At 35.5% G+C, this 27,947-nt stretch overlaps 1 protein-coding gene across 2 annotated transcripts in view; it reads left to right on the forward strand.

The window, feature by feature from the left end:
* The window catches only part of NCAM2 (neural cell adhesion molecule 2), a gene marked incomplete at both ends in the record, with an annotated part of 318,048 nt that overhangs the window by 198,378 nt on the left and 91,723 nt on the right, over positions 1–27,947 (forward strand). For both annotated transcript variants that reach the window (XM_082492362.1, XM_082492363.1), the window contains one exon: positions 17,012–17,162. In XM_082492362.1, the coding sequence (XP_082348488.1) occupies positions 17,012–17,162 (151 nt within the window). The remainder of the gene's footprint in view (positions 1–17,011; positions 17,163–27,947) is intronic.

A 27,947-nucleotide genomic window follows, 5' to 3' on the forward strand; every position in this document is an offset into this window, starting at 1 on the left:
TAAATCATTGAAAAATTGTTGAATAATACAGCAATGTTTTGCACACAGAAAGAGAAGGAAAAGGTGAATTGAAGGAAATAGGCTGTAACATAGTCTTAAGCTGAAATTGTTACTTATATGTGATAACTTTGGAAGTAACGTCCAATCACCAGACATACTTGCATAAACATAAAAATTATCATCTACATTCTGTGAATTCATCTTATGAATTTTTTACAAGTTTTAAAACATTTTTTGGTATAAGTCTGCACTTCATCCAACATTTTTGTTGAATTAGGGATATCTTTAGGGGGTGATTTTTTTTCTGCAGAAGATGGAAGAACTGCTCAAACTGTAATATTAACATGATGATGATTAAAAAACACAGAAAGTATTGTTCTTATTTTTAATTATACTTTTATTACTTTTAGTATGTAGCTCCTCAATCATGTTATTCTTGTTTTGCTAAAATGCAAGCATACCTCATGTGCATAAGGAAGAAGGCTGAATTTGAGATCATTCTTAGCCTGTATGGATTCAAAATGTTTTCTTTCAAATGTTAGATAGATCTTATAACCGGGACATAGGCTGTTCTAAGTTTTGAAATTATTATGTCCAAAAAGAATGGAAAATATACACCAAAGTCATAGATCAAAGAAATAACCCTGCTGGGCTTAAGGAGGATAATGCTAATGAGTAATAGGTCTATAATTATCTCTTAGGAAAATATAGCTTTGATAAAGGATTTTCAGTACATCAGAAGTGTGTATTTGAAAGTTGAAGCCAAGTGAGTTAAAACCAGAAGCAAAGAAGCCTTTTCCTCTCTCCTTTTATCAGTTAGCTTTTGGAACAATCTACCACACAGAGTGTGGTCCCTCTTTCATTAAGAATTTGAAATAAAGGGGTCTTTCCCCTTCCTCTGACCTCTCTTGAAAGTTTAAATGGAAAGTTTTCTCGGAGTTCACATTAGGTGACCTCTGTAATCCTTTTATGGCTTTATAACCCATAAATACACGAGAGTGGGTGAGCCTGAGTAAATGAATGATTATGCATGACAGAAGGTGTTTGGCTCACCCTTAAAGATTTGCAAATGGAAATGGAGGTTTAGTCAAAGACCAGAGCTTCATCTGCTCTTGCAGTGTCAAGCCAAAACTCTCCGCTTGGTCCATGTACTCTGCCTCTGCACTTCTAGTCCCTGTCTCCCCAGCATCTCACGTCCTTTCGCTAACGTGCCAACCTGGCCGTGCCCCTTTCGGCTGTGATTCGAAATGGCGTATTCCTACAGGCCTCTCTGCATCCAGCAGGCCTGGCCCTTTTCCCAGTGAAAAGAGGAGGCAGGAGAAGAGTTGCTTTTTGTAGAACAGAAGGAAGGATGGTGATTGGATTTAATTTGTTGTAATCACTTATAAAATGGATTGTGGACATGCTCATGCATATCTCCACACATCCCTGAAGGACAGCATATCCTGATCCTCCAATACAAAGATGTCATAGATTCCTGTGCATACTGCAGAAGTGTGAGGGCAGAGTTTCATGCTCTACTTTTCTGGTATGTAATTATAGCAGAAATATGAAAGCTGACCAATGTTGTTTGTAATTACCATTTCAAGCCCTGTTTTGGAATACAAATGACAGTAACAGATGGAGCTTGATATGAGACAGTAGCAACACTGTATGCAGCATGTGTCCAAAGAGACAATCATTACTCTGAAGAATTTATGATCTAAACATGTAAAATGAATGAAAGAAGTCAGTGCAGAGAGGTCACAGTCCAGTATCTGATAATCGGTTTTGATAATGCCTCATGTGGGGGGTAACTGGTTAACAAACAAACAAACAAATAAAAAATACTAAAGAAAAGAAATAGGATTTGCAGCTTGGGTGTTGGATTTGAGATATATGAAATGATACTGAATTTTGGATATATTTGATACAGATTCACCAAATGTCTTTGAAATACCTCACACTATTCTTCTTATATACACAAGTAAAAAAAAATCTCTGATTTTTAGCTTTATAATAAAGACTACAGAGATAGGTTGAGTTTGGCGTCTTTCCATCTACCTACCATTGCAGTAATCATCTGTGTGTCCCCATGAAATTTCCTATGGCATTGTTTCTAAATATTGCAGAGCTCAGACCAATAATTAAATTCTTTTCCAAGTTTAAATTCACTTTATATTGGTATGCAAATCATAACTATTTGGAGCTTGCAGAGTTTTTCATAGTTTTCATGATCAGGCAATAGGCAAAGGTAAAGGATTTGGGGTTTGTTTTGTGTGTTTCTTTGAAAGGTCAACTCTGCTTTTTCCCCAAGCCTCTTAGCTCCACTTCACCTATTAGAAATGTTAATAAAAAGAATCTGATTTTTTTTTGACTCCCTGTATATGCTGTTGTTACTGCACAAAAAGAAGCAGTGTCACAGCGTCAGCGAATTGTTGCCTTTCGAGATAGCAATGAGAGTTCTGTTACATTCTTGCTTGTCAAGGATAAGCTCATTATTTGAAATTAATCACCCCAAAAGAGGAAACAGATATATCTAGGGTATTTTAATTGATTCCAGGAGAATTTATTTCTTTTTCTGAGCTGTACAAATTCCAGTCCTATTAAATTAGTCTCAGGAACTTTTCTCCTTTGAATACTTGGAAAAAAGTAAGGGGCAAGTCTCCTTGACTTATTGAAGAAAATTGTTATAACCTATTTCACCTACAAATAGTGTGAACAGCTTCTACTTACAATATCATAGAATATTTTTGGTGTTGTAATAGTAGCACAGGGCTGCAGACTAGAACAGTTTATGTAGCCAGCTGCAATTGTGTTTGATTATGCAATTGAGACACTCTGCAAACAATTCAATCAGGCATCAAAGATTTTTTTTATTTTGTTTTTAACCCTAAAATGAATCATGGTGGGCTTCACATGTTAAGGCTATGAAATAGAAGAGTTAGAATATTGTGACTGGAAGGAGAAGGTAAATAAATGGACTTGAGAGCAAGCAGAAAACAGGAGTATCCTTAAAGTTTAGGTAAATAGTGCTGTTGAGAATATACAGATTTATGCCCTGTGACATATGCAAAACATGGAGCATATATGAGCACTGAATTGTGTACTCTCGCCAGTCATCTGATCCGTAAAAATCTGCATATGTTTTGGGGCTCGTTCATCTTCTCTATGGCATGTTCAGGTACACTAATATGTTGGGACAAACGCTTCAGTTAACTAGAAGGAGTGAAAAGTAGAGCGAAAATTTTGGGAGGTGACAGTATCTTAGTAGGAAGATTGATTTTTGGAGGGGTGAGATCGTATGCAGTTAGAAATCAATAGCGGCTTTCCTGGGAGAGTTAAGGAAGCTTTACAGTAGGAAAGCTGCAAGCCAACGTGGATATTTCAAAGTCCTTTAAGTAGCCCAGTCGCTCATCTGAGTTCCATACACTCCTTTAGGTAACAGTATCTGCAGTGATGTGTAAATTAAGCCAAAACTGGAGCCAGAAATTATTTTGATGTACCCTAGCCACTTCCCCTATGCAGGCTTGGTTGGTGGTTATATTGACAACTCAATACTAGATCTCAGTCACATGGCCAGAAGGCCTTTCAGATTTATTTCTCTTTTGGGAGAGAAATTAACACTTTGTTACCCAGAGTAGACCCAAATGGCTTTAAGTACACATATCCATATATGTATTCATGTTGTGTGGATAACTGTACTAGTATTACACTAGCTCTGAATTCTCTCATTTCTTCAATTTTTTTCCTTTCAGTAAAACTTTAAGGTCACTTTCCACTGGGACAGAGTTAAGTAAGCAGAGGCAAAGTTATTGATTCTTTAAAAATGACAAAAAGCCAATAAAATGTAAAATTTAATACCTTTTCTGTATTAAAAGCTTAAACAACCTAGGGAAAAAAGGATGTTTATTTAGGAACATGACTAATTTAGTCAGTTGTTTAACACAATACCTAAACTTAAATTAAGTACAAAGTTTTTATCCATTCTGTAAATGGATAATCCTATTTCTACTTAATTTATATTTCATATTTAAAAATTGTTTCCCATTTAATACATTTGCTTATGTACTATCTATGCACCAAGTAGATATTTTTGTGTACTTCCTGTGGGTTGTGGTGCTGCATTTACAGGCTGAAATAAAGCCATACAAGCTTGAAAAAGCCTTTTTTTTCCCCTTCCAATATTAGGTTTTGGGTTTGTTTTTTTTTTTCCATTTAGTCATCAGTGATGATATTCTGTCTGTTATACTAATGAAGACTGAAATTATCAGGGGACTTTTTATGGACCAACATTTCCTACAATACCAGTGCAGCTTGGACTTGAATATTCGCTCATTCCTTCCACTACACAAAAGATCATTTCATGAGCTTCTGCCTAAGTTTCAGTTGTATTATCTGTGAATGGTTTAATAACTTGCAAGAAGTTGATACTTCTCTGATGAAATAGAGAGCCTGCATCTGATGATACATTAGGCGATACATCCACACTTCATAAACTGGAGTCATTTGGTAGTGTTCACTGATGTACTATAGGACATTTTCCAGAGACTTCAAAATGTTACATTTTCTAGGTAACATGAAAACTCATAGAAAATTAATACAATCAACGGCAGAATCAGCAGTGGAGTGCTGGCAAAATGTCATTTACGCTATTAAAACCTGTTAGTAGTTTTCCTCACCTGAAAGGCAGTTTGAATACCCTTATATATTAGGAGAAAATTAGGCAAAACCAGGATGAAAGTGAGTGCCCTGGATTCTGTTTTTCAATTTGTGTTTGTTTTGTTTAACAAATTATCTAAACTCTGTGTAATAATTAGTTCTTAATAATTTATTAATGTCGTTAGTGTGCTGTTAAAAAAAACACATTTTCTTATCACATTTTCACTGTGCCATCTCCCACTGTACGTCTACTCATACACTATCTTCCTATTAATACCAGTTCTCAGATTTCAAACATGGTCAAGTTACGGCAGTTTTCTTTGCATTGTGAAAAGTGAAGACTGTTTGCACCATCCCTTACTGACAGCTTCTGAAATTCAGCAAACTATTTCTTAGGTTTGCTTAACTAAACCATAGGTCTGAGCTCTGATTCATGGTCAAAATAATCCCCATCTAATGCATGGACTCAACCCATGTTATTAAAATTTCTAAATGTTGCAGTAACATAAATAAAGGTATCAGCAATAAGATTTTTTTTTTTCCTTCTATAAATTTCTGCTTGGGCAAATCAAGTGGTAATCTTTACCTTACTGCAAATTATCTTATAGGTAGCTGATAGATAATGTTACAGCCCTCAGGGCTATAGAAGTTATTAATAATTGATTGAATTAACATAGTACTCTATAAATGTTCCTCTCCTTAAAATAGTAAACAAAAGTGGGTATTTTATACCGGAATTTACATTAAGAATACAGTTTTGTGAATATTTAGAATTCCAAACTGAATAAATACCATTTTACCAGCATATTTCAGAAGCCCCATTTGGAATTATGGTCTGTTGATCAATATCTATTTTCTGTTTTAATTTGGAAAATGTGAAAATAAGTACAGAATCTGATCAGAACCTGCAGTGGCTTCCTTTAGAGCTTTTAGATGGGGAGCAGGGCGGTGGAAATAATCATGTATACTGATTAGAAAAACATAATATTTACAGTGTGGAACATGCAAAGTTATTTAGACCACAGTTGTCAGTGCTTCCTTATCACAGTTTCAAAGTGATTTCAGTAATACCAAAACCAAAGTAATCTGTATTGAGATAAAAATATCACTATCTCACCCAAAAGCAATATTGTAGGCCTTTAAAATTAAGACATCTAAGAAATTTAGCATTCATGGATATTCTTTAAGAATTCCTGAATTCACAGGTCATTGTATTTAGCAAATACACCCTAATTATGTTAAAAAATCTTTACAAATTCTGTATGAAAATGTACAGATTTATATAAACAGATTAGTCCTTTTGTCTTTATTACCGTTATCATCATATTTGTTAAACTGAAATTGTGTGCTCATAAAAAATTACACATGCATCATTCACCTTGTAGCAAATGCCAAAATATTAAATAACTCCCCTTCCCCCCTTCCCCCCCCCCCCCATGATATATTCTCAGCAAAATGTATTTTTGGGCAATTTGATTGGTAACTTTGTCTGTTGGATAAGACCTTGAGAGGTAGTAGCTGTATAAAAGAGAAAAAACTCTTACCCCTACCAGCAGCCTACCAAAAGGCCATTTGCTGCCCACAGTCTCCTCTGCTCCAACATGGGTCCTTCCCACAGGCTTCAATTCTTCAACAACTGTTCCAGAATGCATCCTTTCTGCAAGGTTCAGGAACAGACTGCTCCAGCGTGGGTCCTCCATGGGCCACAGGTCCTGCCAGGAGCCTGCTTCAGGCTGCAGTTTTCTTCAGGGCATGTCTACCTGCTGCGGCGTGGGGTCTTCCGTGGGCTGCAGTCTGGATATCCACTCCACTGTGGACCTCCATAGGCTGCAGGGGGACAACCTGGGGGGACAACAGGGGACAACACCATGGTCTTCTCCAAAGCCTGCAGGGGAATCTCTGCTCGGGAGCCTGGAGCACCTTTTCCTCCTGCGTCTCCCACCTTGGTGTCTGCAGAGTTGTTTCACTTTCTTCAACAGTCGTTGTCTTCCTCTCTTTCCTCACACAGAAACTGATTACCTTCCTCCAGGTCTCACTCTCTCCTCCCAGTTTTCCTGCATACCTGAGAATCCTAGAGCTGGGACTAGGTTTTTTAGCTGTGATTAATTTTTCTGTATGGTCTCTTCAATTTATGTGTTGTTACAGATCTGTTTCTTCAGCAATAACTTCTGATAATTTAATTTAATAATATATACTCCTTTTGTTTCCTAACTTGTGCAGTTGAGTAGGAAATGCTGTAAGCTGACTGAAAACAAGCTATAGATTGACTCCAGGGTTTTGTTTCTCAGTGATACTTTCCCTAGCAGAATGACATATGCTTTTTTGTGCTGCCATGTTGCAATGTCTGCTTTCCAACTTGTTTCAAACTCTAGTAGCAGCACATTTTTCCGTAATAGTTTCCACCCAATTTGACTGATATGATCAGCATAATCTTTTACTGATACCTGTACATATAAATAAATTCAGAAATGTAAATAGAGAAACTCTATTGGATGATACTAATTAAGTAAAATAACTTGAAACCAAATATTTCTACACCCTTTGAGGTATGTTCAGGTTAGCACATTTTTTTTCCATTTTGCTTGCTACTGCAATAATTTCCTATTGTTTCTTCAGTTGCAAAAGACCCTACAGAATTATCTGGGTTTGTGAGCAAAGGCTTTTTGATCTGCCAGGTCTGGATCTGTGTCCTCCTGCAGACAATTCCCCTGCTCCTCATGACTCAAGTTATGCATTTCTGGCTTTCTGTGCCTTCCCTTCCCTTCCCTTAAGGAAGCCTTGTTGCTTATATATCCCCCTGCAGGGCTCCACCTCATCCCAGTTTCCAGACAGACTTCCAATCTGCTGTCTAGCCACAGTCATTTTAATAAAATATACATCACCTTTATAGAAAACTGGAAAGGATCCCACGCTGCGTACAACTACTGAACAAACCAGTAAGAGAAACTTATTGGTGAAACTTATGTGATCCTTTTTGGGTTTTTTTTCCCTTCCCCAGAGAAAGCACATCTTGTGCTGCTCTGTGTGGGATGTTCTGTTCTGTGGTATATAGCTGCATACCTTCACCACGTCAGTTATTCCCGCAACTAAAGCTTAACAGTGCCATGGTCTGAACCTGAAGTCTGTGAAAATGAAATCGATGTGTATACAAATGCATTAAGCTCAGTTTAAGATTCTCGGAGCAGTTGTTATTTTAAAGGTTATTTTATAATCTTACAGAAGAGTTTTGTGAACAAGAGCAGTGTGTGGCCCATATTTATCCAAGAATTTGTTATGGGTCCAGGTGATGTTTTATCAGTTTAAACAAAATAAAATGCACATTTATTCTTAGTCCAGTTACAATGATACAAACACTTTAATCCAAATTAGGTAAGTAATACAGGGGAAAAAATAGCATTACAGTTAAAATTGTTATATAAAATCTTCCTAGTTTTCTTTTCGTTGTTATACTTACCCTTCCAGTATTCCTCTGAGACCTGAGGTTGACAGTGCTTATTTTCCTTGGGAAAAAAAAAAAAGGGTTGACAATTTGTCAGCATCCTAAATTCTTCTCCAGGGGAAAATACAAATGACTTAATCTCCCACCCCACCCCTTAAAAAGAAACCTAACCAAAACTATGATTCCTTCCCTGCCTTGGGTCAACTTGAAGTTATTTTTGTCCATTTTGTACTGCAGTCAGGTTACATGCTTTGTCTCATGCTTTGTCTTCTTGGGTTTCCAGCTATGGGTTGTTTTGTTGGTTGTTTTTTTTTTTTTTTTAATGATTTCCCCTGTTAGTTATTGAAGTTACAGAACTGCCTCCTGCAGTCCCAATTAAGATAAAGAGCTAATGTTTGTTTGTTAGACCTTTGCCATACATGGTACTTAGCACAGAGCTAAGCAGAAACAAATTTGGGTAGTTGTCTGATGACTAGGGACTTGCAGTCATAAAGCAAACCAAAATCACCTCAGACCAAGGCAACCCCTTGCGAGTCCCAAGACCCTGCACTGCTGGAACAGTGCAGAGCCTTTACTACTAATAGAGGAATCCCACTCACTGGGCTACAATCCCTGCCTGAAGGAAAGCTGGGATCCTAGTGCTTGATGTTCCCTTGTTCTTTCACAGTGTTGTAACTTATTCTGTATGGGCAGTTCGGTGTAGTACAATGGTGTAGTTTCACCGCAGTAGTTGAATATTTAACTACAGCTGAAGTAATAGTTACTTCAGATTTGAACTGAGCCGAACAGAAATAGGACCTAGTGAGAATAATCATGCTTGTTGCTACTGATACTGAAGAATAAATTATGGCAAATCACAGTTAGTGTGAGCAGCCCTAGATCCCATATTGATACATATGTGGAGCCCTGTGCTTGCGCTAGTCTTCCCTTACTCATCCTTTGCAGGAAGACCTTGTGACTCCAATTTGAACTAAAGTTACAAATGCTTTGCAACCCTTTTAAAGATTTACAAAGCTGGGGTATAATCACCTGTGTCTCATTCCTATTTATCCAAAGAATCAAGTCGCAGTAAGATTTGATTGTCTAAACTAAGACGTAATTGTATAGTAAAACAATTATTTTTAGTGGCTCTTTTAGGTGAGGTCTGTACCGAATAAGAGCATTGTACTTAGTGGTCTTATTCCTGAGCATTTTGCTGGTCTGAATCTATCTGAGTCACCCATGTTTATGGCATCGTAGCAGTGTTGGAGTAGATTCAGATCAGCAAAATGCTTAGGAATAAACCCATTAAATACAGTATTTATGAGTGAATCAGAATTTCTAATTGCAAAGTACATATGTAATTATTTCAGCTGTAATATTTCTGTTATAAACACTCATTTGTGGTTACTATTGTTATTTTTTAAGGCCAACACTGTTTGTTTTCCTCTGCAGGCTTTTTTCATATGATGCTAATATTTTTGTCATTAATAACCATCAAGCATTTCTTTCTTGTGATTTGCATCTGTAGCGGGAGTAATCTTGAATGGCTGATCATCATATTTTCTCTCTTTATTATTTTTCTTTCATACTCTTCTGTGAGTAAAAACCAATCAAGGAAAGAAGTTCAGTTTTCCGTTTCATGTCTTAGTAAGTGGTTTTGGTGTATTGGATATCCTCTGTCATCTTATTATGTAACGACTTAAGTTTGAAAGAAATGCCACCGTGAATGAATCAAATATCAGTTCATAATTTCTAAAAGTTATATGAAGCTCTCAAGAATACATTTTTCCTGAGACTGTACATGCTGTTTACAACCTGCATAGAACCAGCTACTGTTTCCAATCTGAATTCTTTAAAAGTAACCACTATGTCTGCAGATGAACAGAAAATCAAAACAACGATATTTTTTCTTCAAGATTAGCTTTTTGTGACTTCCCTGGTGTTACACTATAGATCTACAAACAATAGGTTCTTCAATAATTTCTTCCTTGTGGAAAATAAAAAAAAAATCCTACCAAATTCAGGAATTTGCAGCGTGCTGACGTATATATTTAATGAGCTGCGGTTCTAAAAGAATCACAAGGTCTCCTGTAAAAATCACTGAAGTCCAAGACACTGCTGTAGCATTATTCTGATTCACTGGACATTAAGGCATATGCACGTAGCAATACTCTGGAATTTTCTGCTGTCTCCAACAGGTGCATGGATAGAATACATTTACCTGAAGAGAATGGGAAATATTGTGAATATACCATCCATAATCCAGAAGGGAGCTTCCATCAGCTTCTACACGATGATGGCTGTTGTGACTAACAGCCCTTTCTCAACATCAAAGGTAGATTTTCAGACTAGGAATTGCTGGTCACTTACATTTAATAGACTTCTGGAATTTTATCTTCATTTAGTATCAGCATGTCAGGTTGCAGAAGTTCTTGTCTTTCATGCTGCTTCGAGGAACAGTTTCATGAGCAATTATGATCTGCTTAAATCTCACATGTACGAAACATCAGCCTGAAGTATGTGATCTGAAGTTTTCCTCTCATGTGGGTATCAACACAACCCAAAATCAGAAAGCTTCCTAAAAAAATTGTTATTCATGAAATTCCAAAGACGATTCTATTAACCAGTATTTGTTTTCTCCTTGAAAATTCAGTGATGCGTACTCACAACATGACCAAGACAACGTAATGAGTTGGCAATTTTTCACAATTTGGTCTGAAGAAGGAAGAGCTAGGCATAAAATTAAAACAGGTTCTTTTTCCCTTTTTTTTTCCCCCACTCCTTCCTCCCTCCCCGCCCCAATGTGCGGCTCTTCTATCACATACATCTGCAGCAGCTCCTTTGGAGGAACTTGAAAAAGTCCTGCAGTTTTTACTCAAATTGTATGTTTTCACAATGACTGTTGAGTATGTTGCACTGTGTTTTACAAAAGAAACAACGCTCAATTCTAAGCCGCTGTTTCTTCACCTTTTCTGTTGTTAACACATGCAGTGCACATCCAAAATAGCAGTAAAGCAGAAGACATATTTGTTAAATATGTGACTGGCAAAACTCACCTCCAGTGGTGTAACTGTGGACAGTAATGGCGTTTTGATCACAAATAAGCTTTAAACATTAGAAGAAAACCAAATAAAGGTATTTCAACTTGTCTAAAGTTTGAATGTAGGGATTTTTTACTTGCAGTCTTGGATCAAGGGATGAAGGAGTACTTTGTCAGCCAAATGGTAAACTCTGTAGGAGAGAAGATAATCAACACAAAGTCACAGCTGCCCTAACCATCCAAGAAATATTATCAAAATCCAGCTACAAACGAGTCATCAATTTCTGCATCTGTTCTCACCTTCCACTCTTGCTTTCAGCCAACTCAAAATGCACATTTTGGCAGCCATACAGCTTCATCTCATTTGGTGCTACAGTTCCTCAGTAGGAGTTGGATAAATGGTTGATAAATCAAACTCAACCACTAATCACACCATCCACCTCTCCCCAAGTACAGCTTTCTGCAATTGAAAAAGGATGACAATTTCTAAGCATCGTAATCAGCTAATTTTCCCCTTCTAAGAAATTACAATTTTTGAACTACAATAGCAATGGAATTGTGCAGATTGAACCCTCCGTGGTACCTGAATAAGTCATTCTGTCCCAGAAGCTGTTCTTTCTCTTTGTGGATGTTGTACTCTCATCACATCCCTATTCTCCCTAGCAATCATACCCTGAAAACTGCATACCTCCTCTGCATGTGGAACCCTTGAAATACACTGTTATCATCATTTTGGTACTGCCTTGGGAGCTCTGGAACATGGGTTTGGAGCTGTGCATCGACCAGTCAGGACTTTGGGAATATTCACATGTGGAACTACAAATCATGTGAGAAGTTCGGGAAGCAAGAGCATGACAGAAAAAGTCAGGTAGTAGAATAACATATATAACATGACAGGAATTTTGTCAAAATTAAAAAAAAGTATATATTTGCTTTTACAGAATCTGTAGAATTAATCTCAAGTTATGAAATACCTCCTGTTTTATGATTATTGTAGAATTCATTTGGGTTAAGTTACATTTTCTGAGTAAGAATATTGCAAGTGGTGAAAGTTCTCACCCTTTGGTTTTTTTTTTTTTTTATTATTATTATTATTATTTTTTGGAAGGCACTTTTTGATACTTCAGAGTTGTCATTATGGATAATTTTACTTGGAGACCTGTATAGAATAGTTTTGCTTTCTTTGACAATGACAGAGAACTAGACTGCTATCAGCATGAAAAATAAAAGATGTTTTACTGTGAAATGTTAAATTCCTAATTTAGGGAATGTGGCGTTTATGTGGATAAAGTCACAAAGCCAGCTGCACCTATCAAAGTCTCTGCTGAAGATTTGTCACGTCTTAGCTTTATGCTGGTGATGAGGTTGAGGGCAGAGGGGGTGAAAGCAGCACCAAAACCCCCCAAAGCCCACATTTATTTGTGAATTCTATAAAATTCTGTGGTTAACATTAATGATGAAAAATATTTTGATTTCTTAAGATTTTATTATTATTTCCAAAGTGCTTTACAAAGGTAACTTCTGAAGAACTTGTCTGTCTTTATCGTTTTCAGGGCACACAATGGTTTACTTACTGAAATTATTCTTCCAATGTCTTAGAGTGTAAGCGCTTGTTGAAATACTTGCTCGTTGATCTTTCTAAAGAAATATGCGTATCTCTGTGGAACTGTGTTGACCACTTAAGTTTTCAGACCTCAGTGATTATTCACGCTCCACAGTGATACAGAGTAATTCAGTGAATGTGCAGAAATCATAGGTATGGAACCACAAAGAGTGTTCTGGTTGTTAAGGTTTTTCTTTTGTCTTTTTTTATACTCTTTATTAGAACTAAGAAATAAAAGTGTGTGTACTTACTCAATCTAGCAGAAAACACCATAGGACGTGTCTTACATCTCTCCCACTATAACATTTGAAAGGGAAAAAAAAAATCCAATTTAGTAGACGTCCATTATTATTTCAGACAGACTTGAGAGTTGCTGAAATTATTAGTTTATAGAGATTGTATCTGTATTTGTCACCAGCGGCAGCTCCAATGTTTTTTTTCCTGGTGGGGATTTCTACTGACGACTACTGGGCAGGTGCAGTGCATTCGTGTTCCCAGGTGTGCTGCCTCTTCCTCTTCCTGTTTTGGTGGTTACGGTGCCAGGCATGGTGCTGATGTGTGCTCTCCGTACTTAGTGCAGGAGGGAAATAAGCCTCAGAAAGATTTTACCAAGGATTATGAAGTTCTGGTGGTCGCAGATGCCAAGGTTAGGGCTGCCCCTGTTTGACACTGTGTATTTGCTGTTCAAAGTTAAAGAAGACGACTGACCTTACGGATCTGTATGAACGCAGACTTCTCCTTGCTTGGTACATTCTGGTTTTGATAATGCTCTTTGCAAGGATGGAAAAAGATCGCTAGCGTGGTTTCTGGTTTTGCTTCAGGGCAGCACAGCGTATTAAATTTTTGTCCCAGTTTCTTCATTGCTTTTTGCCATAGCCAACATGTGTGTCTCTGATGTGTTCCTAATGTTAGTTCTTAGCTGTGCTTTAGCATGACTGCACTGTTATTGTAATTTTTGTGTCATGATATGTCCTTGACTTACTTACCCAGATCTCTATTAACTGATTTATAGCATAGAATATAATACAACCACACGAGTATTTTTGAAGTCCTTGTGAAAATTCATCATGCTATTTAGCATTTTAGCACATGTTAATCTCCAGCACATTCTGGGAATCATCTCTAGACACAGGGAATGGCTTCAAAATATTTTCTTTTATTAATTTGTGTATTTATTGATCAATTGGTGGAATTTTCTTGGTCTGTATTTGCACGCTTGTGTTCTTTCATGTATTTCTGTGTTCAGAGATGTCAGCCAAATAGGATATTTTTAATCAGCTGTTGCACCATCTTTGCAGAAGAATTAATTAAATTGTACACTAATCCATCTGCAGAATAGGACCAGGGAACAGGACTTCTTAAACTGTTCATGAAGAAGCTACAGGACAAATAGCATTCTGAGCAATGCAGCAGAAAAAAATCTTATTATATATTTTACATTACTTTGTAAGCAATTTCAAAGAGACTTTTGTAATCATTTTAAGACAATTTTGAAAAAGTAGAAATTACCTTTAGTAAATACGTTTTTTTTATGATCCTTTGGGACAAACTTTCTTGCCTACAATTGTTACAAATTTTATTTGTTTTTGTGGACTTTGCTTAACCTCGTAGATCCCTCTCTTCTTACTATATATTTGATGATAAGAAGCTGATGCAGTCATGCAAAAATTTCCTATCCTTCAGAGCATTTGTTAGGTTATTTTTTACCCTAACTATAAACTTAAGATATATTATGTCATCTGTATAGGAATAAAGTATTTTTTTCTCATACATGAGAACATAGGAGAGTTATTTTGAATACAGACAAATGTGTACATATCAAAGTAATTTTTCCCAGTAGTATTAGAAAATAATTAGATAAACTAAAAACGAGATTGAGAAGTTACTGTAAAATCCATTTAATTTTAAGGATATTTGTGCTTATTTTCATTGCATTTTTTTTAACATCAATTAGCACTCATATCTGTGCTTTGGAATGCATGGAACTAATTATAGTGAAATATATAGTGAATTAGACAGTGAATGATAATATTTGGGATAAGTATTGAACTGATAAATTTTTCCTTTGTTATCAAATTCAAAATAGCACTGCAAAACTTATTCTTCTGTAAAAATAACTGTAGTGATTTAGTGAGGATTATAAATAATTTAATTCTTTTTGCAGGAATCTGTTGACCATACTGCTTAGAAGGTACAACTAGTACATGCTTGTTTTTCAGAGAGTGAAGAATTACCATTTTGAATATGTATTTTTAATTAAACTTTTTTTTCTCTTTTTCATATATACTTCTAATAACCTATTACTGGAAACAGAAAATTGAGCTAGCTGAATAATCTCTGATCTAATTCAGAAAATCAAGGTGTTGTTCTCTATTACGGCTTTCTATTGCATAGAGCTACCTTAGTGCTTTAGGAGGTCGGCTGTTAATGAATCACTAATACAGTATTTAGTACCATATCTGTTATTCACAGTCACAGGTTGTTTCAGCATATGTCTTCTCATAGTTTCAAATGTGACTTCTTAGGGAAATATTTGTAATCAAGGTAAAATCAGAAATATAATTGATGAAGTGTATGTCCATTTTAGGTACGAATAATGTAGATCTACTATTGTATTGCATACTTGAAGTTTTCAAAAAGATGCAAATAATCCATAGGTAATTGATGCTATTATTAACTGTGTCTTGCAAAGTACTTGTAATATATATATTATACCAGAAATTAAAAAACTATTTCATGTGTTTTTTTTAAGAAATTGCATTTGAATTATCCCAAGAAATTCCTCAAACACTCACAACACTCAGTACTGTAGCATGTTTACTAGTAACTTCATAACCTCTCTCTTTCCTTTTTTAAAGGTGTAACAAAAATAGAATTTTCAGCATTAGAAATGACATAAGAGATGGCTAAGTGGTCTTAGTTACTAATTTTTTCCAATCCAGAGTGTTTTGGTTTTGCTCTTGCATTAGAATTCCATAACTTTATTTTATGTACCTGTGCTGTGAGATTTTCACAGGAAACAAAATTCAGCGTTCTTGGATTCTGAAGGGGGATCAGAATACTTTTCTTTCCATAGGAACAATGATATACAGAATGCTTTATGTGACTGCTTTATGTCAGATATTTTAAGATCTAAATTGTGTGTATTTTTCCTGTATTCAGTGAAGAAAAAATTGTACAGAGTTAAAAGCTCAGTCACTTAAATATCAGCTGCCACTTGGTGAGTATTCAGTGTAAAAAGCAGTAAACTTGAGTATATGTATTTATAGGTTTGGACATTGAAGTGTGTTTCAAGTTTAAATGTGATACAGTGAAATAGTTACTGGTTTTCCCTCCCTTTTCCACCTTCCTTAATAATGAATGTAGGTAAATATCAGTAGTTTTTATCAGCTTTTTTTTCCCGTCAAATGAAAAAGTGAAATAAAGAATAAAACACGTTTCCCAAAGCTACAATATGAGTAAAGAGCAGAACCAGATTAAAAATAATTTCTTTTTCCTCAGGTATGCTACTCCATGAAGACTGAAGTGTTGAGCAGTGGATTTTTTTGTTTGTTTTATTTAGTTTTCTCTAATATTTTATACTCTTGAAATTCAAATAGTTTTTGGGGAGCGGATGGGGAGGTGTTATGGATAAGGACTTTTATGAAGTTGCTAAATATGAAATTCACGTTCTAGAAAATCAGAAGCCAGCATTTATTTTTCTCCCTTGCCTTTTTCCATGCAATGATATGGAAATAAAATACTAAAATTCCAGTTGTATTTATGGATCATGTTTTTTAACAATTGTGAGCTTCTTATAAGAAAATGTGAATAATGAAAATAAATCATGACTGGATTTGTGTTTTGATTATTGTTTGGGGGGATATTTCTATTCAGTTTCACAGTTACATTTTGAAGGAAAATAGAGATGATGCTAACTGTAATCTAAGGTACTATGATTTTATGTGTATGCATTTTCATTAACTGCAGCATCATAACAAAATGAGTGGGATCATAAACAGGTTTTGAAGTATGCAGTTTACTCTTCCAATCATAAGTGGATACATTTTGTGGTTTACCTTGACAGTGTTCCTTTAAGCATGTACTTATTCCCTTGATTATAGTGCCTAGAAACAGAACATCTTTTTCTATATATATTTTTTAATTTATTTGACAAATTTAGAAGTTGCTTAGCTGTCAGTAATAACTTCACCATAGGTGAAGAGATGCTTTCAGTCATACTTATCAATGATGTTTACTATATAAAACATACATAAATATACATATATATATAAAACCTTTCTTTTTCCTGAATCAATGTAAACAGAGCCCAGATGGCCGTATAGAAGTCAAAGGGCAGCATGGAAAATCGTCACTGCATATTAAAGATGTGAAGTTGTCAGATTCAGGGAGATATGACTGTGAAGCTGCAAGTAGAATTGGTGGGCACCAAAAGAGCATGTACCTTGATATTGAATGTAAGTTCTAATATTTTGTTTTCTCTTTTAAATTTGTTTTAAAAGAAAAAAAAAAAAAAAGTACATTCTTAATGGAAGGTCAGTTTTTCCTGGTAATTCATGTTTAAACTTGAGTGATTTATGAAAGCATGTCCTTCTGTAGTTAGTGATACTGAATTCTGTGGAGGAATCCTGTCTTTTCTGAAGTTGACAAGACCTTTGTCGGTGATTTAAGCAGGACAGGATTTCATCTGAGATCATATTCCAGTGGTATTACCCACTTACTTAAGGCTAAGCTTCGTAACTTCAAGTCTTCGGGCTACTGGAGACTGCTGTGGGTGAAAAGTATTCAGTGGGATAAGGTAAGGATTGATTTGAGCAACAGCTCAGTCTTAACCTTTTAAGATTCAGCTGTCTTCTGGGTTTGTTTTTTTTTTTTTTTCCTAGTTCTCTGTTTTACTAATCCCCAACAAGTCTCTAGCCCTTCTTATAACCCCTCCTGGAGTTCACAAGTTTGTGACAATATATTTTAGACCAGCTGCTTTATGGACAGGCTGCTTATTCAAAGCTCTTGAATTTTATCCAGGAGAAAGGAGATTATTTTTGCTTAGAGAAGAGTCTGATGCTGTAGAAGCTAGTCAGAGGATATAAATTTGAAATATACAAAAATTCATTGGAAAATTGTCTCTTCAAACTCTTCTTCAAATGGATGAAGCAAAGGTCTTCAAAAAATGAAAACAAACAAATCCTTCTTCTATATTTCATGATTGTTCTATTTTGCTAGAGATTTTCTAGATAAATTCGTTCAACATTTGCAATATGACTTGAGTGAGCCTGTTTGAGATTCTGAACGGAAAATGTCTTTCCAGTGGGAAGATAAAAGTTTGAATAGGATCTGTGGCACAGAAAAATAAGTAACGGTTGCCAGACTATCAGCTGAGTGATTTCCTGAGGAGTTCTGAAAGTGACTTTGGTATACAGTTGTGTGTTCCGTCTTTTTGGCGGGCAAGCAATGCATTATGAAGTAGGAAATAAATCTGAAAGAAAAATGAGAAATGGTCAAAGTGGTAATTGGATGTTAGGAATGGCGAGATTTACGAACCCAGAAGACCAAAGAAATAAATACATTATTTATTAATAGTTTTAACATAGCTATTCTTCAATAAATAGATACATGAAGGGATCTGAAACAGCAATATATTATTATTCGTTTGGGAGCATATTATTTTATTATATTTGTTTCTTTAATCTGTCCACTGGTGGTGCAATGATAATTATTTATTTTATATGTATATAAAGAAAAAAATATTTTACTAGATAAAAATGTAAGTTCAGTGATGTTCCTGTAAAATTTCTGTAAAATTCTGTCCTACTCTACACATAGCAGTATGAAATCTATTGTTTGATTAAGGTTATGTAGCCATTATGCTTTAAAATTAAATATTAATACCTTTTGTATTCAGAAGAGAGATATAGGATGCACCACAATTTATTAAACATGGGCAACTGAAATTTAAGAATTTATTTGCAGTACAGAATTCATACTAAAGGGCATAACAAAATCTCTGGTTTGATACAATACATTATTATATTCTAAGGCACCGTTCAGGGTGCAAGTTTTATAACAGATGCTAAAAATTTAAAAGTAACGTATTCTTATTACGGTGAGGCAGACCTAATTTTGAGTATGGGTGGGAACAATCAAATGTAGTCTATGAGAAAATGGAATAGCATTTTGGTTTAAGTCTAAATGTATGCCTTGGTAGACACTACAAATGCATTCTTTTGTGAAGCAAGTGTAGTAGTTATCCTTCATTCCAGTTATTTAACTTTGTAAGTTGTAGGCTAGAGACATTCAGCAAAACGTACAGGTTCAAAAACTAACTAACTAATTTGTATTCTTAGAGTAAAATGGGAAAAAGAGGGGGACTTGTTATGAGATTCTGTGAAGTCGGTATTGAATAAATTATTTGACTCTTGTTGTATTATTTTCCAAGTTATATTTTTTCAGCAAGTTAATTGTAATTGCAAACATTTTGATCAGGTTTTTTTACATTTTTTTTTTCAAATATTCATTCACAAAATTGCATAAAACATAAAAAAATATTTTATTTTTCACTTCATTTATTTTGGTTTTGTTCTCTTCAAAACTCTTTTTGCATAGTGACTAGTGAGCCATTTCAGCAGAATTTTTATTATTTTTAATAACATTGTAGTATAGACCAGTTTAGGTTGGAAGGAACCTTAAAGATCATCGAGTTCCAACCCCCCTGCCATGGGTATAAACCTCAATAACTATTTTAAAATTAAAATATAAATAAATGAGCAAGATTTAATGGTTTATATTGCTCCATAGTTCCTAGATAGGACTAATCAATGCACCTATGCCATTCTGTAAGTTAATAACAAAACTACAGCAGTTTTGTTTATACGTTTTAATAGATTTGACAGTTTGGGTAGTCAGGAGAGGAGCATGTTCCCATCAGATCCTTAAATGTCAGTGCAGTTAAACAGGCCTAATGGAGACATAGGGTACTCTGGCGTCACTGTCTCATCCCTTTACTTAGTGACCCCTATCAGAGACTTAAACTGACAGTAGGACTGCCCAGAGTTTCTGTACTTTATCCTTGTTCTCTGTTGGGGTTGCTTTTGATGATAAGAGCAGTTCTCCAGGACAGGAGGAGATCATCAGGTTTGATACCAACCGTGTACAGTTAACCCTGCCTTTTACGCGAAGTAAATGCTGTACAGACATGAAGGAAACCCAGAGACAATTATGAGGACTTCTTCCTACAAAGTCATCTTTGAATTTAGTTATGTTTAGTTTTCCTTATATTAAGCGCGTAAAATACATCAAAATTATGTGAAAAAGAGAGATACCGTTACAAATATTATTTACAAATGGATTTCATTAATTTGCAAAATTCGATTACATATATGAAGCCTAGTGTGTATTGGATAATAATAATCATCATCATAATAATTATGGAAGTAACTGAAAAGTTCCTGTGTGATGGCATATATTATGTATCCTCGGTATTGGGTATTAAGATGTGTCGATAGTGATTATCTGTATATTTACCAGAGATAAAGAAATAGATATTTCTTTTTTTAATAAAAACCATGATAGAAATAAATAAAAAATAGATAAAACAGGAGATACTCTAGGATGAGGTTTTCAGAAGTACCTGAGGAAGTTAAATGTACAAATCCCAGTGAATTACAATTTGATTTGTACATATAATACTATCAGGTGCCTTTCAAAGTTACAGTTTTCCTGTGCAGATGTTTACGTGTCTGTATTGTATTTTTTGTCTTTTTACCTGAGACATAACTATTCTGAAAAATAATATGCTTGGTATATAAAGAAATCTTAAAACAACACAATACAGGCCTGACTAAAAGAAGAGAAATTCTGATGAAAGGACACGTTATTTCTTGGGTTCCACAAATTACTCACTGCAATGATTGGCATTCGAGAATGAAAAATCATAATTTTTATATGTTCAATATGCTGGATCATCTTTCTTCATAGTATTATTCTCAGTTAGGATGCGCCGATGGCTTTTCTTAAGTTGGAAAGGATTTAAACAAGCCAGTAATGATCAACAGCCTATGATCCGTAAAAGTGGCTCTCTGCTTGCCCTTAAAGTTTTCCTTTGATTATGTTCAAACTGTCGTTAACACAGTCAGAAGTATTCACAGCACTTAATCGTGTACTCCTGGGTGCACACACTGGGTAAGGGGCTGGTCTCTCCGATCGCTCTGTATCACCAAGTGCAAATTCCTTTGGAGAATACTCCTGTTACTGGAGAAAATGTATTAAGCCATGTTCTTTGGAAAAGTCTGTTTTTCCATATAATGCCCGGGAAGCATCCTAACTGACAGTCTTTTGTAGCTGCAATTACCAGTTTTCACATCACTCTATTTCAGTTGAAACTCCCCAAGTGTCAGTATTGATACTGCAATTATTAGATATGTTGGATGGTGCAAAAATGCCTACTTCCTCCCTGTACTCAAAGACTAGTGTTTTGGGATATAATCACCTGTCACAAACATATTGCGTTCAGTAATATGGTACATTTTTGTATGATATCAACCACATGAATGCTTGACATATATGGTTTCTTAGAAAACAATTTCTAAAAAAAAAGATTTCCAAAAATTAGAAGTTTTTCTTACTTCTGGGTTTCATCCAAACCTGAATTTTGTAGTTATAGTTCTTATTAGCTAAGTACCAACATTTAGTGGGACCAAAAAAAATTGTGTAACATGTGCAACATAGTCTTTACCTGTAAAGAAACCTGTGCAATATTTATTATATTACTGTATTGCTTATCAGAAATAGTCTTTTTCCTTTTTTTTTTTTTTTTTTTTTGCTTTTCTTGCCACAATTTGAAATCAACCTCATTACTGTTACAATATTGACCTTTGTTTCCTGACTCAATTAGCCTTTTGGACTTTTCACTTTGTTTTATGTTAGTTAGCTCTATTGCACTGTGGTTAACGCAGATGCTTTGGATTCATGCTATTTAATTTTATATCTTTGCAAAAATACATAGCATTACTTAAAAGCAGGTTGAACAAGTTGAGCTACAAATTCTATTTACCTTCAAGGCAGCAAGGCTTTGAATCAGTGAAAATAATGCTACTGTGTGCAGGATGTCACAAATGTGACTAATGTCACAAATGTTTGAGCTACCTACTGCTATCATAAATTATAATAAATGCAGGCAGTTCATACTTTGGATTCAGTTTCTACTAAAAGAAATCAGTGTATCAACATCCCATCACTGCTCGCAGAGTCACAGAATTGTTGAGGTTGGAGGGGATCACCTCTCGTCCTGTTACTCACCACTGAGAAGAGCCTGGCTCCGTCTTCTTTACACCCTCCCTTCAGCTGTTAATCGTGGGGGCCCAGCCCTATCTTGTTATCACAGCCAGGAAAAAAAACCTAACAAACTAAATCATATGCCCTAAGAAAGAGACAAATGACAGGAAAAGCAATCAAGAGAAACAAAATGTTGAAAGATTCGAGAAAATTTTGCATCTCTTCTATTGAAAAGCTATTGCCTATAGTTAGATTTCTTCCTGACAAATGTATTGCTTAAAATGAGAAAGCAAAGGTGGAAGAGGTCAGTCTTTAGCATCATGAAATACACGTGATAATTTTTACCTGCCTTTGGAGCTCATGAATGTCACTTACAAGATTTAAAATTTTCCTTCTTCGACTACCTTGTGTACTCGCATAGAAGCAAATTTGGTATGCCATTGCAGGGACTTAAAGGGGATGAGAATATTGAATTCTGAGCAAAAGATGAGGTTTACTGCATAAGGTCACTTTGCAAAAAAACATTTCACCAAAACTCCCTGCACTGAAGCAGAGATGAGTGCATCTTTGTTGTCTTTTCCTGACATTGAAACAGTAAATGTGGCAAAGTGGCTAAAAATATACTATCTACCTATTCTTTAGCCCAAAATGGTGTAATTATATTTTAGAACAGAAATTCCATCTTAAAAACCTTTGGCCTCTATATGTTAATGTCTTGCTAAAATGTGATATTTGTGTTAGGAATTTCTCTAAATATTTACCTAATAGAGCTCTATACTGCATGTTTTTGTTGACCTTGCAATGAGCTTGATGGACTTTTAAGTAGCTTTTTAATAACGTGTTGGCTATTTTTCTTTTGATAGAAAAAAAATTGAATTAATATTTGAATAAAATATGAATAAAATATTTTAGGTTTTATTCTGTTTCTCTTCTAATAATTTACTTATTTTATTAATAGGTGTATATGCCTCAGCATCTTTTCTTACTGGCATTATTTTTCATGTATGCAATTGTGAAAAGTAAAGGTTAAAAAAAAAGGCAAGAAAGAGCTTTCTTATGTTTCCTTGAAGATGGTTCTGCTTCATGAGTTGGACCTACAGGCTAAAAATATTAAATGTTTACATTGGTAATTAACACGTAGTTTTCATACTTGGAAAATTCAACAGAGTTTTACAAGTCATTTCATACTATGTTAAGTGTAATTTATATTATACGATGATAACCTGTGAATGAAAAAAATGCAACATGGCCTTTGTCCTTCTCTATACCTCCGAGATAGGTCCAGCCGAGCAGAAGCAACGCACCTGAGAATTATGAAGAAAATAATTAGGTAGTATGATAAGTGTGATGCTACCACTTTGAAACTTGAACAAAATATCTTAATTTGAGATTTGTAACCGCAATTATTTTTTTCTCAATTAACTTCCCTTAACTGCATAATACTTGGCATACTTGAAGTTGGAATCTTCAAATAGTCTCCAGTTATGTGAGAGCATCCTGAAGTCACTAGGTTAGCGCGTGCTTGAGAGACCTCCAGCATTGTTTACAGTAAACCTGAGGCATGTAGCTCTGGTTGCAATATCTGAGGCTGGGTCCCTCTGCACCACAGAGCTGCTCTTGCCATACACGCTGGGAGCAACGTAGGGCAAAAGAGGGAAATACCGTGTGAGTTTGAGCACACTGTACTGGGGGTCTGAGGCATATAAGGTATAGGTTTAGGAGGACCACGTGTTGGAGTTGGATAGGCAGGGTAATTTCAGCAATGCTGTTTGGCTTGTTAGTACCTTCCTTAAAATCTCTTAGAGATTTGTTGTTGTTGTTGTTGTTGTTTTCTGGACAGCACTGTGTGTAAAAATTAAGTAAAGAGATAATGAGGCTGAGAGTCCCTGCTCCAAGAGGAACAATTATGATCTGGGAATATAGGGGTGGGGGGGAAGGAGACAGAAATTAGGGAATGGAGGGAAGATATTAGTAGGAGGCATATTATGGAGTTAAGGATGACCGTTAGGAAAATATGGAAGGTAAAGATATGAAGCTGGATTTTGTTCTGAAAATGTGACAAGTAGGATAGGAAGAGAAATGGGGGTTAGGATCCTGGTTTGAGAAAGACATCTCAGTTTTTCACTTATGGCTATAAGAGAGTTATGTGATCTAATGTATGAAGTTAGAAGTCTGGCCATCCTAAATTATTCCAGTAATTCTGTCCTCGAATGCATGTAACAATTGAAATTTTGATACAAACTGGTGCCATCCAAAAGTAACGTGTCAGTAATTGGCAACACCTGATCATTTTATTACTAAAATAAAAATCGCTGCTAGTGTGAGACATCTATAGGGGGAGTCTTCCTGTACTAGTTCTGATGGCCAGTGTTCTTAGTGATCTACTGCCATAAAAAATGACCGACAAATATATGCTGGCAGTTTCTTTTAAACATCACTATTGACATACTTAGCTTATTTTACCAAGCTATGATTTCTTTATAATTTCTTCTCCTGTTTTAGACAGGTTTAGGTAATTTTAAACAGGTTTATCCATTCACAACAGATATTTCTATGAAACTAAAATTTCTTGGGGTTTTTGCTTGGTTTTGTGGGTTGTTTGTTTTTTGTTGGTTTTTGGTTGTTTGTTCTTTTTTTTTTTAGTGATCAACCAAATACAATTCCTTAATGTCAAGTGGAATTCAAAGAAAAATAGATGCATTGAATTTCTATGACTCTGGCAGCACCAAGCACCAAAATTACGCATGCATTCGTTGCCCAGCATTTGTTAAGGTTGAAGGTGCTGTTATCAACAACATACTTTGCATCTAGCAGAAAGATACCTTATCTTCATGATAACTCATTTTTCGTTTATGATGATGGAAATGGAGAAATTAGTGTGGTGTTTGGATATTAAAAATAATATCGTAGTCAAGCTTATCAAGGACTAGTACTGCTTGCCAGTAAGAGGGGACTCTTACTCTTGCATAAACTGTATAATTAGTAGATAGTCCATCGTACTATTGAATACCAATGTTTTATTGTAGTGCATTTTGAGAGGAACCAAGAGAATGGGACAGGGGCAAGGAAACATTGCTGAGAGTGGCGTTTCCTGTCACTTGCTGTGAAAGAAATGTACCTCTGCAAAACTGCTGATCTCAGACTTTCAAAATGGTGAGCTGGATTCTAAAAAAAAAAAACAACCAAACAAACACAAACCTCTGGTTTTAGCTAATAATCATGGCCGTTTAAAACTAGTATATGATAAGTTTCATTTGCTTTTCTGTTTGGAAACTTCACGTGCAGATCTTGCACGTTTTTCCTTGCAGCCACATGACTGTGTGATAGTAGCAGTAAAACTGAAAGTTAGTAACCCTGAAGCTCTGTAGTTCCTATCTTCTTTTTTAACGATAATTATATATTAAAATCTAATCACCTGGTCTTATTTGTTACGTCTTTCCAAAATTATTTCTTGTCACAAGGAATATGTGGCAGTTATTGTCACTGTCTGGGGAGGTTCTTCTACTTTATCTCCAAGGAAAAGCTATTCGTTCCAAAATATTAACTATTGCCAAGCAGGTATGCGGTAGAAAATGCAAGAGAAAGATAGAGGGCTGTTAACCAAATTGTGGCAGAATCACAAAAAAAATAAGGTACTTTTACAGGGTGGATGGCAAGGAAAGTAGTGCATTTGCTAGAGAATATGGTTTATTAAAGTCTTTGATGATGGGAAACATTCCAATATTAACCATCTAAGAGAGAGGTTTCCAATAGTATGCTACACAAAATGTCCCAGCATCTTAGACCTGACTGTCTGTCCTGTATTTTCATTTTATGATCCAGGAAAACAAATTATTTGAGGAACAAATAGCCAAAAGTTTGAAAACCGATGTTCTTAAATTAAGAAGTGCAAATCTGATTCTGTACACGAGTTTGCTATTATAGCTGTCTGGACACGTGCTGAATCAGATAATTTGCCATATCCAATTTTCTGTATAATGCCAAACATACACCAGAGCTGTATCTTTGAAGTTGTTAATTGAATTACCTTCTGGATGAGACAGGTGATGTATTAGTCTGTTCTTGAATCACTCTTCTTGGACATTATACCTAATAAGGACACCTAAATGCTGGAGGCAGTTTTCAGGTCAGTTTGCTTTTCTTACATAGGCTTCTTGTACAGGTTATCGAGAACCACTTCTCCTAAATGGACTGCTGACCTATCAGTTTCTTTCCTGTTTGGGAAAAGGAACGGCTTGAGTTTAGCCCATTCTGGTGCCATAATATTCACCATTCTAAAATGCCATTCTAAAGTTATGATTTCTTATAGAATCCTACTGTGACATAGTCTTTGTTCCTTCTAGGCATCTTTTTCATTTGGATAGCTTCATCTCTCAAAAACAATACTCCATCTCTCACTGTTCAAGCTTATAACAGTACTCATGAACTTTATCATATCCCGGGCTGCATCAAAGGAAGCGTGGCCAGCAGGTCGAGGGAGGTGATTCTGCCCCTCTGCTCTCGTGAGACCCCACCTGGAGTACCGCGTCCAGCTCTGGGGTCCCCAGCACAGGACAGATAAGGACCTGTTATAGTGGGTCCAGAGGAGGGCCACAAAAATGATCAGAGGGATGTAACACCTCTGCTATGGAAGGAGGCTGAGAGAGTTGAGGTTGTTCAGCCTGGAGAAGAGAAGGTTCCAGGAAGACTTTATTGCAGCCTTTCAATATGTGAAAGGGGCTTACAAGAAAGATGGAGAGAGAAATTTTACCAGGGCTTGTAGTGGTAGGGCAAGGGGCAACACTTATTCCCCCTTGGCAGGGGGAGTGGACTAGCTGATCTTTAAAGGTCCCTTCCAGCCCAAACCTTTCTATAATTTATTGTGCACTTATACTAATATGAACAGTAGCTTTTGTACTTTTCTGCAGGTTTTTTGGTTTGTTTTTTTTTTTTTTTTCTTTTTTTCAGTAGAGCTCCATAAGTTTCAGATGTAATAAATTTCATCAGGGATGCTTTTTTTAAAAAATTTAGTGTATTCAAGCTCCTAGTTCTGTATTTAGCTGTTTGAAAGCCCAATATGTTGTCTTAACTGGTAGTACTTCATGTACAAAAGCTTAAAAAGAACAGTTCGTTTACACCCTGAACTGATTTTTTTTGTCAGGTGTAAATTAATCTTGAGTAACACAGAAACTAAGCAGAGCATATTTTTATTTTTAATGGTTTTAACTTTCTCACTGATCTGCATGGAAGATTTTTTTCTTTTTATGCAGTACATATATTGCATTTAAACATCCTTAACATATGAGAAGGTACAGCTTCTCATTTCTACTTGGCTATACTTCATTTTCAGTTGATAGAATTTCTTGATAAATGTTCTCTTTATTAACTTAGTTTTTTAGTTATTCTAGAAAACTGGAGGGGTCAGATTTTGTAGACATAAAATAGTCAATCTTGTTTTCAGCGCCTTGGCTTTAAGGTTTGTTATTTTTTCATGCTGTATTTTATATTAAATATATTGTGTGTTTCTGTTTGATAAATACTAATTCTGTAACCATTTAAGTATAATATACTACAGTTAGTGATGAAGAGCATGCAAAAAAAAGCTAGATCTCTTTATAAACAAATTATTTCTTTCCAACTCCTTTTTTTATATATATATAAGAAAGAGAAAAACAAAACAAAACAAAACAAAACTTTTATTTGTACTGTAAACAATTTTTCCAGAGTTATTTTCTTCATGTGAAAAATCGCTCCAGGTACCTTAACCTGTTGCTGACTATGAAATCAAAAATCATCTAACTTAAGATAATTTGTCTGAATCAAGCCATTAGCGCAGTCTTCCTGTGTCCCCCTTTTTTTTTTTTCTGTATCGGAGCTTTTGACTGCGGGGGAAATGGCTGCAAAGTGTTTTTACCCAGACCTTTTGCAAGGGAAATGTGAAGTTCTTTTTGTTTAGGAATGTTTATGTTTGGGAGTTGTAGATTTTGGGATATATC

The sequence above is a fragment of the Vanellus vanellus genome (genome assembly GCF_965231255.1).
Source record: "Vanellus vanellus genome assembly, chromosome: 1".
NCBI classification, from domain to species: Eukaryota; Metazoa; Chordata; class Aves; order Charadriiformes; family Charadriidae; genus Vanellus; species Vanellus vanellus.